This window comes from Egretta garzetta, unplaced genomic scaffold, assembly GCF_000687185.1.
Source record: "Egretta garzetta isolate BGI_Z169 unplaced genomic scaffold, ASM68718v1 scaffold287, whole genome shotgun sequence".
In the NCBI taxonomy this organism is placed as follows: domain Eukaryota; kingdom Metazoa; phylum Chordata; class Aves; order Pelecaniformes; family Ardeidae; genus Egretta; species Egretta garzetta.
The window spans coordinates 14343228-14362151 of record NW_009260435.1 but is presented as its reverse complement, the minus strand read 5'-3'; the positions used below and the strand labels follow the sequence as shown (position 1 = coordinate 14362151).

General features: G+C 43.9%; 1 protein-coding gene across 1 annotated transcript in view; it reads left to right on the top strand.

The window, feature by feature from the left end:
* The first annotated feature begins 6035 nt into the window (after window positions 1-6035).
* The window catches only part of LOC104130945 (cell migration inducing hyaluronidase 1), a 52705-nt gene continuing 39816 nt past the window's right edge, over window positions 6036-18924 (top strand). Inside the window, exons 1-8 of the mRNA XM_009644051.1 lie at window positions 6036-6111; window positions 8996-9148; window positions 9833-9971; window positions 10793-11029; window positions 11415-11594; window positions 15684-15754; window positions 16491-16586; window positions 17217-17338. Coding sequence (XP_009642346.1) covers window positions 6036-6111; window positions 8996-9148; window positions 9833-9971; window positions 10793-11029; window positions 11415-11594; window positions 15684-15754; window positions 16491-16586; window positions 17217-17338 — 1074 coding nt within the window. The remainder of the gene's footprint in view (window positions 6112-8995; window positions 9149-9832; window positions 9972-10792; window positions 11030-11414; window positions 11595-15683; window positions 15755-16490; window positions 16587-17216; window positions 17339-18924) is intronic.

Sequence of the window (18924 nt, the reverse complement as noted above, 5' to 3'; positions counted from 1 at the left end):
ATGCACAGGATGTTGTGGGCCTGAGCTGGCCCCCGCAGGGAGTGATGGAGACTTATGTCCTTGGTGGAGATGAGGAGTGGTACAGGAGCCTGAGTGGCTGGGACCGCCCCTCTGAGGAGCTCCCTGAAATCCTTTTGAACTCCTATTAGTACCTAATTGTTATGATTTCTGAGGCTGTCTAAGGGAAGAAAAGATGGTTTTGGCTTGTGAGTGTAAGCCCAACATTGGAATAACTACTTACAGAGCAAGCTTTTAGCTTCTTGGAGATTTATTTGATAATCTGTGACAGGTCCAGACCTGGATCCCAATAAAACTTTGCAGAGCTCTAACCCCAGGCTGAGACTAAACAATTGGCAAAGGAAGGGCCTGGTGAAGGAAGGAGAGGAATGTGCCTAAACCTCTGAAAAATCTCTATTCCTCCTCCCGCCCTAGAAGGAGAGTAAATGGCAAATGTCCTGGAGAGGAAGGCGTGGAGCCGTGGCGAGCCAGATGCAAACAGTAAAGTACCACAAAAGCAAAAAGAAAAATATTTACATCCTGATGCAGTTATTTGGGTAGTTAAAAGCAGCAGTTTGAAGAGGATTCAGGATGCTGTGATCCTCTTCAGCCACTGCACACGCTTTTCTTACCTTGGGAAGGAAAAGAGGCTTCAGAACCAGGGACGCTCTGCAGAGGGTACAGTTCCTCCATGGACCCTTGGGACATTCAAGATGATGGTTTCAAAGGCTGCTGCTAACTGGGCATGCACCAGAAGCCTGTGTGCGTGAAGCTGCGGGGGTAAGTGTCGCGTGGGCGTTGCGTTTGTGGAAAGCTGTCATGTTCCTCCCGGGGATTTCCTGAGCAGGAGGATCTCCGCTCGTGTGCTGGAGTCCACGTGGATGGTGTGTGTCCACGTGGACCTGCCACTGATGCTCAGTACACATTCAGGACATAGGGCCATCCTGGCTATCCCCAGAGCATCTCTGCAATGCCAACACCGCAGCTCTGGCACTCCCTGGATGCAGTAGCTTGGCTACACACTGAGTTACTGACAGCAGGCACAGCAAAGTCCCTGAACCCCGAAAAATGGGGCTCAGCTTCCCACCACGTTGATGCTTGGAAAACTTCACGCAGTGGATGAGGGTTTAATTCAGTGAAATGCCGAGCACTTTGAAAGCATGTGAAACCGGGAGTCAACCTCAGATGGGTGGAGCGATATGAATTGCAAATGATTTTGTTTTAGCTGAGCCAAAAATTGCTTCCTTTCCTTTTCAAGGTCTGTAAGCCTCTGCAAAAAAAAGTTAATTCTGAAAAAAAGCATAGCTTTAAAATAACTCTTTTTTTACCTTTTATTTGTGTCTCAAAATAGCTTGCCAATGTTACAAATTTGCAAACACCTCGATCCCCTTTAATTTATTTATTGTAAAAATTTCCTCTAGCTCCTGCTCCTGGTTCAGAAACTGTTTCTGTGGATATCAGGAATGAAGGAACTTGCAGTGATGTTTATATATGGAATACGTGAGCAGAACCTTCTTCCTTGTAGGTAAAGATATTGGATAAATTTGTAAGAAACCAAGGTCCATTGGGAAAAAAGTCAGAGTGCTGCTTTTGACTCCAGCATTGATTTCATTGGGAAGTAAAGTCTGTTCCTGAGTTTAATTCTCAGAGCAGCTAGTGGCTGGGTGGCAAGCACAAGATCTAGGTGAAGAGCAGAGGCAGCTTCGCTGCTGTCACGCACTGGGACTGGGAAAGCATTTCCATTGGCAGTCCTGGAAATGCATTTGTTTATTTGTAAGGCCATCTGAAGGCTTCAGCTGGGCTTGCGGCTGGGTGTGCGAAGGCTCCCCCTGCACAGGAATGTCACTGTAGCAAGAGCTGGCACGTCCTCGGGTCAGAAAGGCAAATGTGCTCCTCAAATCCATCTTCCCAGCTGGGGTTAAAATGCAGAATTCCCCGAGTGGGGTGAGAGGACAGTCGCAGTCAGGCAATGTCAGCAAGAAGGTAGCAGAGGCGCTAATTAAACAGCTCCTCCTCTCTCAGGAATCGGCTTCCAAATCAATGTTGGCTTCTTTGCATACGAATGAGGGAACATGCAGCAGGGCTTCAGACTTAGCCATCAACCCACTAAAACCTCAGCACCAGGGGGTGGTGCACGAGGGGTGCACCACGGCCCTGGCACTGACCCATCAGGGTCTCCTGGAGCATCTCACCTGGCAGAGCTGGTCCCTGGGGAACACAAATTTTACTCACAGGTCCTCTCAGGTACCAGTGCAAGCTAAAGTCTGCTGACAGTTCACTGTCCGCCAGGCTAAAGGGCACCTTTTCCAGGTGAGCTTTCCCTGCTCTTCTCTGGGAATGGCTCCAGATCCCTGCTTTGCCCCCGTGCAGGTCTGTGGCCTCTCTTGCTGGGCAGTAGCAGCAGTCAGGTTGTGGGCAGGTTCCTTGCTCCTGTCTGACATCTCTTTCAGGGGAGATCAGGTAGCTGCTGCTTTTCTACCATCCTTGCCGTGTTTGTAATGGGTGGTTAATGTTCCTTCTTATGCCCTGCTTGACCTTCCCAAAAGGAGCTTCATTGTCAGCAGATATGAAGGTACGTCCTCCAAAGTGTGAAAAAAGCCGGTCTTAAAAAGCACGTTAAGCTACCCAATATCATGAGTTACTTTTTAAAAATTGTTGGTGCCAGGCGTGGGTGGTTGGCCCAGAGTCGTGCAAGGTGGTGAGTCGAGGTCGGAGCCTGGCACGTGTTTCTGAACGGCTGGCTGTGCTGCTCCAGAGAGCTCTGCTCTGCCACCCGGGATTCGGGGTGTCCGTGTGACCCCACCGTGGTGCCTGAGACAATCCGGCATCCTCAGAACACTTCTTTGCCGTTCTGCTCTTGGGATTGTCTGTTCTGCTTTGCCTCCAGCATGCAAACCGCAGGGAGGGCGGCAGATCGGGATTCCTGTCTATGCAGAGTGCTTTCTAGTACAGTATTGCTGCTGACACCTGCGGTAGCAGCCAGCTGAGGACTAATGGTTTCCTGCATCTACTTTTAGCATTGTCTGCTGCTATTGTTCATTTTTTTGGAAAGATCCAGCAGCTGGGAATCATTTCAGCAGGTCTGCCTTGCCAGATCCAGGGATATGAGTCCCACTTGCCATTGCCAGGCAGCTTTTAATGGCAAGCTGAAAAAGCTTTTCTCACCCAAGAAAGGAGTCGCAGATGGTATTAGGGAAACGTTGGAGACGATAGACTTCGGAGGACACTGGTATGGCCCTTACGCTCTCGGAGTGCCCGAATCTGCAGGGAGCTTTGTTGACATTGCCGGTTACATCAGAGCTGAGCTCGGCCACGTGGCGCCTGTTCAAGTGAGCTGTGGTGTATTGCTGCATCCCCAGGCGGCCCGGAGCGCTGAGCTAATGCAGTGGCAGCCTGGCAGGAGATGAGTGCTCCCGAGTCTTCTCCAGCAGGAGACATTAATGAAAAGAGCCACTATCTCTTCCTCCTCTTACATTAAACAGCAGAATCACGCATGTCACTGTTTGTGTCTAATATTTCGGAAAGATGCTTAATTGAGGGCCTTTGAAGGAAAATTCCTGACATTACCCTCCAAGCAGCGTTTTTCTGGCAGCGTGTTAGTCAGAGCTGAATCAGAGGAGTTGGATCCTCTTGGCCCTCTCAGCTCTCAGCCTTTCCAACCCCAGTGCCAGTTAATACTAACACTGCAATGAACTCGGGCTCGCTGCGCGCCGAATCAAACACCCTACCTCAGTCACAAAATAAGCAGGATATTCTTTGGACTGTGGCAGATCAGACACTACATAAACATTGGAGCTTGGCACACAGCTGACACCTCCAAAAATGACATGACTTTCCAGTGTCTGATTGCTTGTTTTGATCTCTGCCGATGAAGATGGATGTAATCGGGGAAGCAGCCCCCGGTGAGCAACCGGGGATGTAATAGCAGAAGCCATTTTGCACAGCCTGATGGTAAGTACTGGGCAGTTCTTGGCTCTAAAGAAAGCAAAGGCTATGAAGTTTCTTACACTGATTTCCTGCCAGTTTGCCGCAGGTTACTGTCTGAAACAAGGTCGTGGGCTGGATGGAGCAGAGATGCTCCTCTGTGTTTTTAATGGGCCAGAGCAAAGAAATCTCTTTGCTACCTATGAAGCAACAGGAGAGCAAATGCATGCCATCACTGTCAAAATTTCAGTCCCTTCTTTTTGCTTCTGTGAACTCTTATATCATCTGATTGTATTTTATGATCAATACTTTACCAATTGGAGTCTGGCTTTGTGCAATGCTAACATACAGCTGTGTCCGCGCTATTGGAAACGCTGTTTATCTATAATGACCATGTAGTATTACCACTCGTTTAGTTCTTCCTCTATCATTAAAGCAGAATCTAGTGATTGGGTTTGCAGATTAGGCTGTGTAATAATTGCTAATAAATCTTGACATTTTAATGGTGACTTCTGTACTTCGGGCGTACGTCTGATAATGTTCCTTTAAAAGAGCTCTGCCTTATCAAACATTGATGGTTAATGCTGTTAAAATGTCAGACACGTGCAGTCTGGTTCTGGCACAAATTCCATGGCGACGGTATTGCTCTCTGATAACGTATATCATTGAAAGTTATAGCGTTACTAAGTGCATTCCTCTTCTCTACTGTTCTGTAACAGCATTTCAGCACCTGACAGACTGTACCAAGCCCTGAGTCTATGCTGTTTCCAGAGCTCATGGCTGTCAAATACACTATACCAAAACAAGCAAACATTTTCCTGCTGGAATATTGCCTGACAAATCTGGTTCTAATGCTATTTTTAATACAATCATTGGATTACATGTGGGTTGAACGTATGATTGCACTTTGAGCTATATCACCTTTTGGAAAAGTACAGGCGTGTGTTTTGCATATATACACTGTCAAATTTGCTCCAGGCTATATCCTGGCTCCTTGCATATCCTTCTCTTGTGTTTTTTGTTTGGTTTATATTAACAAGTGACATGAAAAATAACGTAAGCTTTTTGCCCTAAAGAAATTGGGACACCCTGGAGGTTTTTTCAATTGCTTTTTTTTTTTGCGGCTAAGCTGTGCGATGCATACATTTATCCTGTTTCATCATTGTGACGTGGCATGACAGCTACATTTCTTCGATATTCCTCAGATACTGGCTTACATGATAAAACCTAATGGCTCCAAGGACTACATGTGAATTTTAAGCAGTGCCTTATGAATGCGGAGCATTGGCACTTCCAGAAGCGGCTGTCCTTGACTTAGTGTGAATATGCGTGTCAATAAATTGTCATGAGCATGGGGCAGAGCTGCAGAATCAATCACCGGAGGGGGAATCACATTAATTCCAACTTTGACTTTCATGACACCGCTTGTTTGTTTTTGATGGGGGCTGGCTACTGAAGAAATGAAAACATTAGGTAGACTGGTTTCAAAAGCAGCTTTTGGTTTTGCAAGAAAATTCTGGGCTGGCACATTAAACAATGTTTTCTTGGATCTGAAATCTAAGAAACTTCATGCTTCAGACTGGAAGTGTGAGCACGGTTTATCTTGGGGGTGCACAAAACACCATTCCTAAAAATGTGTGGGTAGTGCGGGGTGAGAGAGGTGCCATTGAAAAGTTTGCTTCATGAAAATGTGTCACTCTGCAAACGCCTCCTCTGTTGTGTTTCATTACTTTTTTACACACGTGAATATTCAGCCCCGGAGAGTCTTGACACTGGATGTGTTTATACTGCATTCCTAAGGCGGTTTTGGTTACATCTGGTGGTTGCTTTCTGAGTGTCTATTTGGATTCCCAAGTGGGTTTATCCTAAACCAAACAAAGGGTGAGGAGCTACCCTTGGCTTCTTGCTCTGTTTGGGCTGGTCCGGGGCAGTGTGAAGGTGGTCTCAGCCACAGAGCTGAAGGGGAGTGGATGTGGGCTGGCATAAAGTTGGATATAACCTTTTTTGTGCGGTGGATGGGTTTTGCGTGAGCTGGGGAAAAAAAAAAAAGCGTGACATTTGCTTGATATTCTTTCTTCACAGGTATCCATCCAGAGAATTAAAAGTCCTGAAGAATGGCTCTACCTACCTCCAAGTACCTGGCCGGAAACTTCATTTTTCTTCTGTTTGTAATCTCTTCTGTAAGCACAGGTAAGTTTTCCTGCTATGGGGGAACAAGGCATTGTTTGTAACGTTATTTTTAAATAAAGACATTGCTGGTTTAGATAGAGCAGCTTTTCACTCTTCTTTGTATAAGAAGAGTCAAGGGCAGAGTGAGAAAAATCAGGAGAAAAGCAGTTTTCTGATGTGCCACTAATCCCAGTCGAGGGCAGCTGGAGTGGCAAAGGCTGAAATTTCTGAGCAGGTGAAAGTACCCTCAGGAATCCTTCAGACTCTGCCACACGTTCTTAAAACAAACCCAGATCCAACAAACTGCCACAAGGAAATAACAAAAGAAACCTCATGTCCTAATAGCTGTGGCTGTGGGAGGTGAAGTCGAGCATTTTGCTGCATTGCCCAAGCCCAGATGTGGAGAGCAAAAAGCTCTGGGGTGGGATATCTCTGCCCCTTGGGTTTTGCCTCTTCCAAGCAGACCTTTTCCTAAGCAGTTAGGGAAGGGGGAAAGGGGAAGCTGGATATGCATATTCTAAATAGAACTAATTTGAGGGTTTGTATTTGTTTCAAACAAAAGAGACCATATGTCTTGCCCCAAAAGGTGCAGCTGCACGAAGCAACAACTTTTCATTGCTGTGCTCAGGCCCTTTTGGTCAAGAAGCAAAATGTTCAGTTAATTCCTTGTGCTGGGTAGATGTTGCACTCCTATTTAAAAAATGACAATGAGAGCAATAGTCCAAGCTGGCACGGTAGCTGGACCAGCTGGCAGAAGATGCTCAGCCCTCTGGTGCCCTTGGCTCAGCGGATGTGGGTGCTGTGCACGGCTACTGCTCTCTGGTATGAATTGGTTAATGGAATTGGGAATTGGGGTCCTTTGTTCTGAACTGTGTTGACTTTTGCTGATTGTCATCCAATCATCAGTGTAAATTCCTCCTGATTTCCCCTTAGGCTTCACTGTCTACCTCTCTGTTTCTAAATAATGAATTTTGGGGGCACAAGTCATCTTTTGAGACTGCAGGAAGCTCTTTTAGACTTAGCACAGACAAGTGAATGGAAAAATACACAAGCTTTTATCCTGTCAACTGAATCTAGTTGATAAATTACACCTCTATATTCAAATTGATTCTTTTGGTTTTATTTAGCTTCTCATCGCATGTAAATTTTTCTATTGTCCTTATTCCTATGGGAATAACAGCTTGGCTTTTTGAGTTTGTTGTCCGTGTGTCACAGTTATATTTGAACAGCTATTTACAATGCAAGTCCCATTTCCTGCCTGAACTATTTATCTTTTCCAGCTCTTACTAATTCTGTGTATCTTCTGGTAGGAACCCAGAAACTCCTCCTTATTTTCCACAGTTATTGTAAATTGGAAAAAAATGTCTCTGACATTACTGATACACTTCCAGTTTTCAGCTGGCACAAGTGGTATCAGAATCAGGCCCTGGATGTTTATCAGTACTTGACTTGCTACCTGGTAGATTATGAGCCCTCTCTGATTTGATCATTTCATGTATATGGAAAAAGTTTGCAGAGAGCCAAGACATATGTTGCCCACATGAAATGTCCCTTGCTTACCTTGAGTAGCTGTTATTTAATGGGTCTCTGGAGACATTACGGCAATGGCTGGTCCAATTCTATTGTTTTCTTAAGACATGAAGCTGGTGGAGGGATCTGAGAGGGATAGATTTTGTTTCTGTTGCTGTGGAATTACAGATATCCCTCAGGTTTCACAGCTCGCTGTCAACCACACCAGCACCGGGACATGTTTCCTTGCATGGATTCACACCGTTGTCCTTTCTATTCACTGAATGCATTGGTGTCTGGGGCAAAACCCACCCAACGTTACGAAGTGCTAGAGACATAACCCTGCTGAAGCCAAGGTGTTTATCCCATGTCTATTATCATCGATACGTGGATCCTGTAGTTTTCCTATGGTGTTTTTGTTTTACATGTTAAAAACGGAGAGCTGGTGAGAACTCCCAACCCTTTCTGATGGCAAAGGGCTCATTGTTCAAACTTCCACTGACCTCAGCTTCTGAGGATTAGAAAGGCTTCTACCCTCAGACAACATGCATCGCACATGGGAGTCCGGCACTCGCAGTTTTGTTGATTAGAGTAAGATGCGAGGCTCACACGCCGAGTGAGATTATACCAGGGAAATATTTTATCTTAAGTAAATACTTCCAACATGAGACTTTTGGATTTGGTGCGAGAGCCGTTTAGACTAGCATGTCATGGCAGCCCATAATCAAATTTGTGTGTGGAGACTGGTGATGTGTGAACCCAAAGTGAATGAATCCCTATTGCTTCTGCCTGGAAAAGCTCACAAACCCAGTCTCTCTCTCCTGTGAGATTCCTGTTGCTCTCTGTTACTGGGTGGACTGGTAATTCCTCAGTGCTTGATGGTTTTGTGTTGGTTTGAGGACTTTTGCTTTCCATCTCCAGTGAAAACACAGCCTGCAAACATATTTTAACATCTTTACATAAAAAAGGCTTTTCAAACCTTGCAGGTATCTGGGGGGTGTTTTTAAAGGTGGCAGTTGTTTTATCCTTTCATCAACATCTTCCCTGGGCTTGTGAAGGGCTTTGTGTCTGGATGGTATGAACGGAGCTGAATGTCACTGCAGGAACGACTCAGTTACAGCCTCTTCTCATTAGTTTTCTGGAAACTGCATCCCTCACAAGGCTCCTTTGCATCGGGCAGCGGGTTTTTCCATGCTTCCAGAAAACCGTACAGCTTAAGCAGTTGTTTGTTTTCATTTGGTTGTGACCCACGTGTATTCTGCTGCACGGAGATATGGTTGTGTTCCAGGGAGTCAGCAAAGGGGGGTACCGAGGATGATATACTGTAGAGATGCCCGGATACAGAGCTTTCTGTCTGGCACTGACCCAACGGTAATTGTCTTCACTCTCCACCCAGCAGAAGCAGCTGTCGCGTGTCCTGATAAGGATCCCGAATTAGAAAACTGGAACCCAGGTCACAATGAAGAAAACCGCATTGTAATCCACAGAGGCAGGAAGCTCCTTCTCTCTTCTTCCGCTACTGTCCACTCTATCCACATCACGGACGGAGGTAAAACGTGCTGGTGGCAAGGCTGGTGAAGTGTGCTTTCCACTGCGGCTGGTTTAAATCACTCTGTCGCCGCTGGGAGAGTGTCCTGCTTCTTGCTGAGAGCTGGGGGGCTGCTGGACAAACCCAGCTTTGCTTCGGTGCAAGGGCGGGTGGTGGCTGAGGTGCTCTCAGTTCTTCAGGCATTATAATCAGCCTATTTGCTGTCCTTCCTGGAGAATTCACAAAAGTACCTCAGAATACTGATCAGTCCTACTTCTGTGATCAGCTTCAAAAACATTTTTTTACTAAATCGTTGTCCCAATAACATCGTACTGCAATAGTTGTGTTCTCAGGGTCTCAGGACAGGGCAAATGTGTATGTGCCTCTCTGTCCCTAAGGACAGAGTCACAGTGTTGCTGGTGACTGCTAGCATGAATAGCTTTCATTCATCTTAACCCTGAATTTCTGTCTCCGTTTTGAATGAGTCCTCTTCCACGCAAATCATAATTGCATTCTTCAAGAATTGGGGTGAATAAAACCCATGTAATATCTTTAGGATTTGGATTGACAACTGTTTTGAGGGGGATGGGCAGACATTTTTCAAAAATTGAGATAAGAGCCCAGCACTGGGTTTGGCACAATGGTATCACAATTGCTGATCAGCTGCTGTGTGTTAAAGCAAATGTCATATCCTTTTCTACTTAGGAAAACTGGTCATTAAAGATGATGTGCAGCCTATCATTTTGCGTACTAGACATATACTCATTGAAAATGATGGAGAGTTACACATCGGCAGTGAGATGTGCCCTTACCAAAGCAACGTGGTTATCATCTTATATGGGCGGTACGTATGCATGATAAAATACTATGTTGGAACTTTCTAGGATCTCTCTTCCACAACAGGGAAAAAAAATTGTTCCTTAAAATTAAATTTTCTCAGATATACTTATTATCAGTGCCCTGTGGAAAGTTCAGTAGCTTTGTAAACAATTTAAGTGGCCTGTAAAAAAATTGATGCAGTTTTGGTTCTGGTTTTCAAATCTTACTGGGAGATGAACACTGGGGTATTTGGGCATGCCAGAAAAACAGCATGCACCTTGCCACCACTCAAGCTGATTTTCCAGAATAGGCTTAAAACCTGAGGATTTCTTTTACTCTGAAAATTCTCCTCCCTAAAAATCCTTTCCTTCTGCATGAGAGTGCTGAGCCAAAGGGTAACACATTTATGTCTTGCAGATGGCTACAGGGTCTCTTAGAATTTCAAGGATGCCAAACTCGTATTTAAGTATGACTAGACCTCCTAGCTCCTGGTTAGGGTCCTAACTTCCTCCAGAATTTAAAAACACAAACGTGTCATTCAGTCTGGGCTTCAGGCCTCCTCTGGCCTGGCTATAATGATTATAACATGCACAATCTGCGTTCCAGGTTGCTGCTGGTCTCCAGTAGTTCCTATTATTTCACAGAATCACAGAATTGTTATTTCAGTTATTTCAGATAATTTATTTTCTGTACAATGTGGGCAGTTGCTGATTCTTAGCGTAGTTGAAAGAAACGTGCTGCAAATCATGGCACTCTCTCCTTGGGCCATAGCAGAACAAGGGGAGAAGCTCCTTGACAGTCAGGTACAAACCCAAACCTGGTTCCTTTCCTCCCTTCCTGCTGCAGAGCGGATGACGGCAGCCAGCCAAATCCTTACTTTGGGCGGAAGTATCTTGGAGTAAGTAAGGGTGGCACTCTTGAGATCCATGGAAAGAAAAAGCTGTCCTGGACTTTCTTAAACAAAACTCTTCATCCTGGTGGCATGGAAGAAGGTGGATATTACTTTGAAAGGAGCTGGGGCCATCGGGGTGTCATCGTCCATGTTATTGACCCAAAGACGGGGGCAGTTGTCCATTCAGATCGGTGAGTGACTTTTTAACTGTCTAGATGTGAGGATCTGTGGGAACACGTTGGGGAGAGTATCTCAGCAAACTCAGAAAGGAGCATGTTAGCATCTTGTTCAAATGGGTGTTACTGCATGTATATACAATTCTTTCGAGAGCACTAATCTCCAAAACGAAAAAGTGAGTAGTGTTACTACCTTGCTATTCTGTCCACTAGAGTTTAATCAATTCAGCTCAGCAGAAGCCCCCAATACACTCTGTTAGACAAGTGCTTTTGCAACGGGATTAATATAATTACTGTAAACACTACAGAAAGAGCTATTTCTTTACAGCACTTGCTTTTCAGTACATAAAACTGCGATGCCCACTGAAATAAATGGGTTTGGGTGGTTTTATCACTTTAGGTTTGATACCTACAGAGCAAAAGAGGAAAGCATACGTCTTGCCCAGTATTTGGGCAGAGTTGCGAATGGCATGATCCTGTCGGTTGCAGTGAATGATGAAGGATCTAGAAACTTGGACGACTCGGCGAGGAAAGCAATGACCAAACTGGGCAGCAAGCATTTCCTCCACCTTGGGTTTAGGTATGTGCCAGTCCTGCCCGTTCTCCCAGCACAGAGGCTTTATTATGCTCCTGAGATGTCCAAATAATTCCACTCTCTCAAAGGCACAAAGTTCCTTCACACAGTAAAAAAAAAAAAAAAAAAAAAGAGGGAAACTTCTCGATGTGAAGTTTTAGCAGTTAATTAGATAGTTTAAGATGCACTCAGTGTCTATATTGGGTATTTTTATTAGCAGATTGAGGAATAGCATATGATTCACATTTAAAAAGATGTTTTTCCAAGATATTGTTCCCACGAGTTACTTATTCCAATTTATTTTCAAGCCACCCCCCAAAGGTTTAAAAAGCATTTCTACATATGCACAGTGGATTGGATGGGCTGAACATTAAGAAGTGTAGAATAGTAGCGATGTAAACCTGGCTCAATACTTATAGACAGCCATACAGCATATTCTTCAGCTTGTCCAATACATATTTGAGGACTCATACAGCACAGAAATTTAGCATGCATGAATTTATGCTGTGGACTGTAAATACTTCCATGGCCAATACAGTATCTATGTTGGCACACACACTGTTGAGAATATTTGCTACTTATCCAACAGTAGCCATTATATTTTTTTTGTTTATCTGAATTTATGTAGGCTTTTTTTTTTAAGAGGCATGAAGATCTATGATTCTAAGAGGGTCGCTGCAGAACACGGAAAAAAAAATCTGCCTTGCAGGGAGAAGTGATTCAATACAGCAGGCTGTGGGAGCAGACAAGAGTCAGCTGGGCCCGTGCAGATGGAGTAAGGTTTGGGGTGGTTGATGAAGAGGTTGCATCAAATATTACAGGGATTCCTGTGCACCAGATAATGCATTTCAAAGCATCAACCAAGGCTGCAGAAATAGTCTCCAAAACCAAGCTATCTCCATCAGTGTAATGCCTGCTCTCAAATACCCAGAACTCATATTAAAGCCCCGTAGCCTGCTGGGTTTTTTTTTTTTTCAAAGAGTGAAATTAGGGAAACAGAAAAAGATTTTTTAACATTATACTTTTTTTTTCCCCCCAATTGTACAACAGGAAGAAATAGATGGGTTTCACATATGTTTATAAAAGTAAATTGCACTTGATGTTTTTAGGCTGCTGTGGTGGTTTAATGCTAGTTTCTCACTTCTTTGCCATAAATGCTTATAATGGAAATACCATAGAAATTCATCCATGGAAGTGTGGCTTTCAACATTGCTATTGTTTGCAGTCAAAAAGCTAATCCTTGCCATGCTGTTCTCTGAAACACCACAGTTTTTCCTTATATAAATAACAGGGACATTGTGGGTACCATAATGTGGCAGTGGTTGGTAAATATTGCCACCCACCAGTATACTGGTATGTGGAAAAATACCCACATCTCGGTGCATTATTTAAAAGTCTGTATTTTTAGGAGTGTTCTCAGCATTTAAGTTCATGAACTTTCAAAAAAACCCATCCGATGGTGGGGATGGCAGCTGGGCCCAGGCTTACAAAGGCAGATAGATGGCAGAGTGGAGGACAGGCAGCTTCATTGGATGCATCCAGGCTTTTCTCCTTACACAAGTGGGACTTCACTTTAGTGTAACAAGATTTAGATGTCTTGGTGTATGTTTCAGACACATCTATAACTATGAATAAGGTTGTATATACCTGACAGGTGCTTTTTGGAATTTTTTGGAAGATTTTAAAAAATGTTCAGGATGAGAAAATGACACACGCACATTCATGCTTTAGCCCGTGTGGCAAAGGAAGGCCCTGACAGAGGAGAGCTGATTCTTCTTTCGAACATGCCCATGTCTGCGCTGTTGCCTCTCACTGCCCCGCACCCGGGGTTCGCTGGCTGCTCCTGCTGACCCCTGGTTGTCAGACCTCAGCCCCCTGCCGATGGCTGGGGCTGACCACGGGCGTCGCTCAGACAGCAACAGTGTAAGCCCCAGGCAATAATTTGGCTCAGGAAATTTCTATCTCACGTTTTGTGAGGTGCCACTTGCGTCAGGCTATTCAGCCATAGACTGGGTTGTTTTCTGACTGGGGTGGTGGTGGGGGTTGTACGGACAAATTCCTGTCTATCTCCAGTTGCTCCACATTCAACCAGATTGCAAAGTTGTGCAACTCCCCCTTGCTGTAGCAGAAACAATGAGCAATCCTGATTTATCCAAAAATGTTTTTGTGCTCCTGGCATCTCTTTCAGTTGCCTATTTGCTGAGTCCAGATTGTTAGGAATGAAAGGAAAATCTTGCATTCCTCCTTTACTGTTGTCCTTTTGAAACGTGAGTTTACTCTTTAAGTGTGAGCTTTCTTTTTTTCCTTCTACTAAAAATTAAAAGAAAGCCTTTCTGCACTTGATAACATAGTTGTTCTCTTTGGAATCCTACCCGAATCTCACTCATTTGGCTCTGGTCTTACTGGTCCCTTCATTTCATATAGCCCAAACAGACTGCATGTGTCCTTAAGTGTCAGGGTTGAATGACTTTAAAACTATTTTTAGTGATAAAATAACTGAGACAAACAAGTATTTTAACATATGAAATGGGGCCAAACCTTGAGTGGCAGAACTAGATAGCTTCTTATTCTTTAGATTATTTTTGAGATTATTTTGGGGCCATCATCTTTTTTGTCATTTGTTTCAAACTTGCTGACCAAAAAAAAAAAAAAAAAAAGAAAAAATCTATCTTGCCTGCTGAGTGATAAAGTGTCCTTCCTGCCCCCATCCCGCTTCCCTCCCTGGATGGAGATCACAGCCCGGCAGTGCCTTCAGCAGTTGGCGCACAGGCAGGTTTTCCAGCGGGAGCATCTGGCTCTCTGGCAGGCTCCCGAGGCCGTTGTGCTGGCAGCTTCCGCGGAGCCTGTCCTGTGCTGGGGCCGAGGACACGCCGCCGGGACTGCCTCCCTCCCCTCCAGGAGCCGGGCGCCCCATCTGGTGCGTGCGCGGGGCCACGGCACGGCACGGGGTGCACCAGCGCTCCCCAGAGCCTGCTCCTGCTGACCCCAAAGCCTGGGGCTGCGGATCCTGGCAAAGCCCAGCTCACGCCAGTCGTGATTTGTGCGTGTTTTAGTGGCTATCTGTCAGTGTCTGTATACGTTTTATTCTGAAGTCCCAGAGTGGTTTATAACTTCGCTTATACCAGCAGATGGTAAAAGTAAGGTGCCCTGTAAGACTCAAGGGTGAATCTTGATGCAATTGAAATCACTGGCTATTTCTATCTATAGTGACATGATTTAATCTATGGGACTGTTTGCTAAATTCAGGGTTGGGTGACAGTCTCTTTACCACCCTAACAGCATATTTGTTATTCTGTTAGTCATTAAGAGCAGATATGCCTGAACTTCTTCTATTTCGAGGATAAAACTCCCTCCTGACCCCTTCCAATTGGGTTCATCTCCAAGGTTGGGAGGCACTTTAGTCTCTGTCTCCATTGCCTACTCCTCCGTGTGGTCATTCTCCAACGTTGCTGATAGCCATTGAACCTACTCAACCACTAACCATCAGGCGGTAATGACCTTACTTCTGATACAGGGTCAGATCTGAACAGACAATTCAGACTCATAAACCTTTATCCCTGATCAATGTTCAAAATGAGGAAACTAGATATCCCGAGACTATCTAGGTATTTTTTGTTGTCCTTTGCCAGCCAGTCTGTCTATTAGAAATTCTCATGGGTCATTCCAAAGACAATTGTGATATACAAGGTTTCAGCATGAGCTAAACTTATTTAAGCAGGAGTGGATTTTTTCCCATATTCTTTAGTGTGCACACACACACAGACACAAAAGAAAAATTTTCAGGCTCCCCAAGGAGTTACCAGTGTCCTATGGGTCTGTCACACACAAGCCTCTTTGAAACACTCATTTAAGAGAAACATACTTGTTATAGGAGTGTCTTAAGCATGGATTTGTCTTCAAACTTCCTCCTATTTTGATATATTTACTGAAGAAATCTAGAGTGTTAAGGTATTTTTAATTCTACCCAAGCTGCCTGTCACACTAATCCGACTGTTTTGAATGTGGTGCCCCTGAGAAATGCAAGAACACTGGGCTATAAAAAATTTGCATCTCCTATATGACACAACTTGATCATTTCTCATTTTCATTTTCTAGGCACCCATGGAGTTTTATTACCGTTAAAGGAAATCCCTCCTCTTCTGTTGAAGACCACATTGAATATCAAGGTAATTCATGCACAAAATGCTGGCTTGACATTATCTCTGGAAGGTATTGGAATTATGGCCGAGATTAATTTGGTCAATGGTGTTTTCACTTGACACGGCATACACCAAAGCTGGGAGAAACTGATGGTTGGACATATTTAATTGGATGCTCTCTGTACATATTTCTTCTTCCCATACATGCAGCTGAAACAGCTGAGTGGGGTATAACGTAGGTTATCCAAACCCTGAGATAAAAGGTGGGATCCTGCACCAGTGTAAATCCGTGTAAATCCGTTGAGCTCAGACGCTGCCTCTCTTAGACACAAAGCTATGGAACAAACCCACTTCATGCCAGCTGGAAATTTAATCAGTGTATCCTGTATTGGTAGCCTCAAATACTCCTGCAAAACCATTTCTTGCAAGCTGAAGGTTTTTGAGTCTGTGTCTTTTCATGGCATTTTCAAGAGCAGCTAACAACATGGCTTGCTACAACATCACATAAAAATAGCAATATATTACAAATCATTGGGGTTTTTATCCTGTCTTGATTTTTGAAGATTTTTCCTCCTGATTGTCCAAGCAGTTATAAAAGTGTCTGAAGCTTCATTCCAAGATCAGTAAATTTTTCTGGAAGCTGTGCAGGGCTAATTCTGGATAATGTAGCCAAAATATGCAAACACACGTGGACCATTACCTTTTCTGTTCTGACTTTTATCGACTGCATTCAGTGATTTTACCAATGTTTGGTTTTTTACAGGTAACAAAGGGTCAGCTGTGGCCAAAGTATTCAAACTATTCAAAGCTGAGAATGGAGAATATTTTAACATCTCTTCGACTAGTGAGTGGGTTCAAGGTAAGCGATCCGTGTGCCGTTTAACTCGGGGGTAGACAGTTGACAAATAGGGTGAATCACCCTTTTTATTGCAAGACTTTTCCATTTGGGAAGGGTGGACTTGGTAGCTGCTATTTACATCGCTGCTAACCCAAGTAAGGAACACACACAGATTCTTTCCCCAATTGTCTCCAGGACGCTCTGAATAAATGGGATCCTTTTTCCTTTGCTGCACTGGGTATGAAATTCCATCTCCTGTGATCTAAGAGATCACACAGAGCCTCTTACCTCTTTCGACTGCATAGTCATCATGTCCATGTTTCAGACAACATACAGTAACTGGTTGTAACTTGACCTGAAGATCAGAAAAGGCAGCTAGGGAGGACACAGATCCAAAATCCATACCTATTAATAACGCTCATACTGCATACTCCAATTAAGTAGCTTTTAATAACTTCGCTCTCCCTTGGCTGGTTACACCTCACGGCATCATTAAAAGCGGCTGACAGACTGGCAGGAAGAGGCAGGAATCAGATAATCAGTGAAGAAACTTGTGAATGACATCTGAGATCATATTATGCTTCATGCATTTTTGCTGCATTCATTAAGCTTGACTTTCAAATGACTTTTCTTGTTTGCACTTGTCTCCAGATGTGGAATGGACAGAGTGGTTTGAGAAGCCTGATAAAGCGAGATCTAAGGACATGGAGAAGCTTTCTGACTTCAAAGCTGCTCATCCTGATAAAATCTGTAGGCAGCCCATTGACATCCAGGTAGGCTAGCTTACCCCTGGCATTAGAAGGACGAATCCTCTTTGGACTGACACTGAACCCCCCAATAATGGTGCTTGTCAGTAAATTTCGTTTCTAAATAAAAGACAGCACTTATTTTCCTGCTCTAATACATAACCAACAAGATCCCGTATCCAATCTTGTATCACTCTGAGACAAAAGTTTATAGAATTGCTCTCCTTTCAGTAAATTCTGGCTTCTGGCATGAAGAGGAGTACAGATGGGGTCACGGACAGCACAGATGCCGTCATGAGATACGTGGTTCCCTGGTGGAAGATTAAAAGAAAAAAAAACATATGAAAATCTCAAAGTTTTTAAATGGTTCTGGAATGGACCCTACCTAAAAAATTAATCACAAAATGTAATGAGATGGTAAAGCTACCACCTCTAACAGGCTGGGAAAAATGTCAGTGAGCTTGCAGCCACTTCTTGGAGTCAGTTGTTCTTTCTCTGTGGAAAGAAATTTGAATTCTTTTGAGGGCTAAACGTTATAATTATGCCACCAGGCCAGCATGCTGAGGAGAAACCATACACCTTTTCTGAGACTGCAAAAGCCTCTTTAAGGCAAAAAAAACCAAACCAGCAAGCCCCAAGTTTTTTCCTTTTTTTTTTTTTTTTTGTACATGCTCACCATATACTTCATATGTCTACCTGGTAAGACACCTACAGCAGAAGCATTGCCTAGCAAAAGCCAATAAAATATTTCATATCTGTGGGAGGCTGAACCTAAGGTTCCTGCGTACTCTCAACCAGTGGAGTTCTCCTTATTCACAAGAATGCAGCTATTGAAATAAATGGGAATGCTGACAGTATGAGTGAAAGTTTCCAGGGCTAGAGGTTATAAAGAATCTCCTCTTGAACAGAGAGGAAAAAACTGCCCTATAACTTTCTGCCAGGTCTTAGCAAATCCACATTGATTTCTGCTTCCATGTACATATATTAGAAGTGACAACTTAGTTCAAAACAGGGGTCAGATGTTTGTTATGATACAGCCCCTTCTAGCATGCATATTAAAAGAGAAACAAGAAAGATATTCTTCTTTTCAAGAAACAAACCTTTTCAACCTTCTGTTAAATGACAGTTACTTTTTTTTTTTTCCCCATGTATATTAAAAGCGAAACAACATTTTTCAGTTTATCCTGCAGATCTTAGGGCAAATCCTCAGGTAGTGTAATCTGGTGTTGCTCATTGCCTTCATAAAGTTACACTGATTTATACCAGCTGGCCTGCTCCAGCTATGCTACATAGAAGAAAATTGAAGATATGATGATAATACCAGAAGTGTGGCACGGCTAGAGGCACATTCCTTCAGCTGACGGTGCTAATCCTATACATGGTAGCGGGATGTATGCATTCATAAGGAAGGTCTGCCTGAGTGAGAGAATCAGGATCAGACCCTTTGTTGAAAAAATGCTTATCTCCTGGTGCCTCGTTAAACTGCACATGTTATTTGGATTGCCCAATGCAATGTATCACATTTTTGTGAAAGGGTCAAGAGAACAGCAAGCTATAGAGCCAGACTGTGAAATTTAACGTGACCCTGAGGGGTGACATTGCCCCAGCAGGAA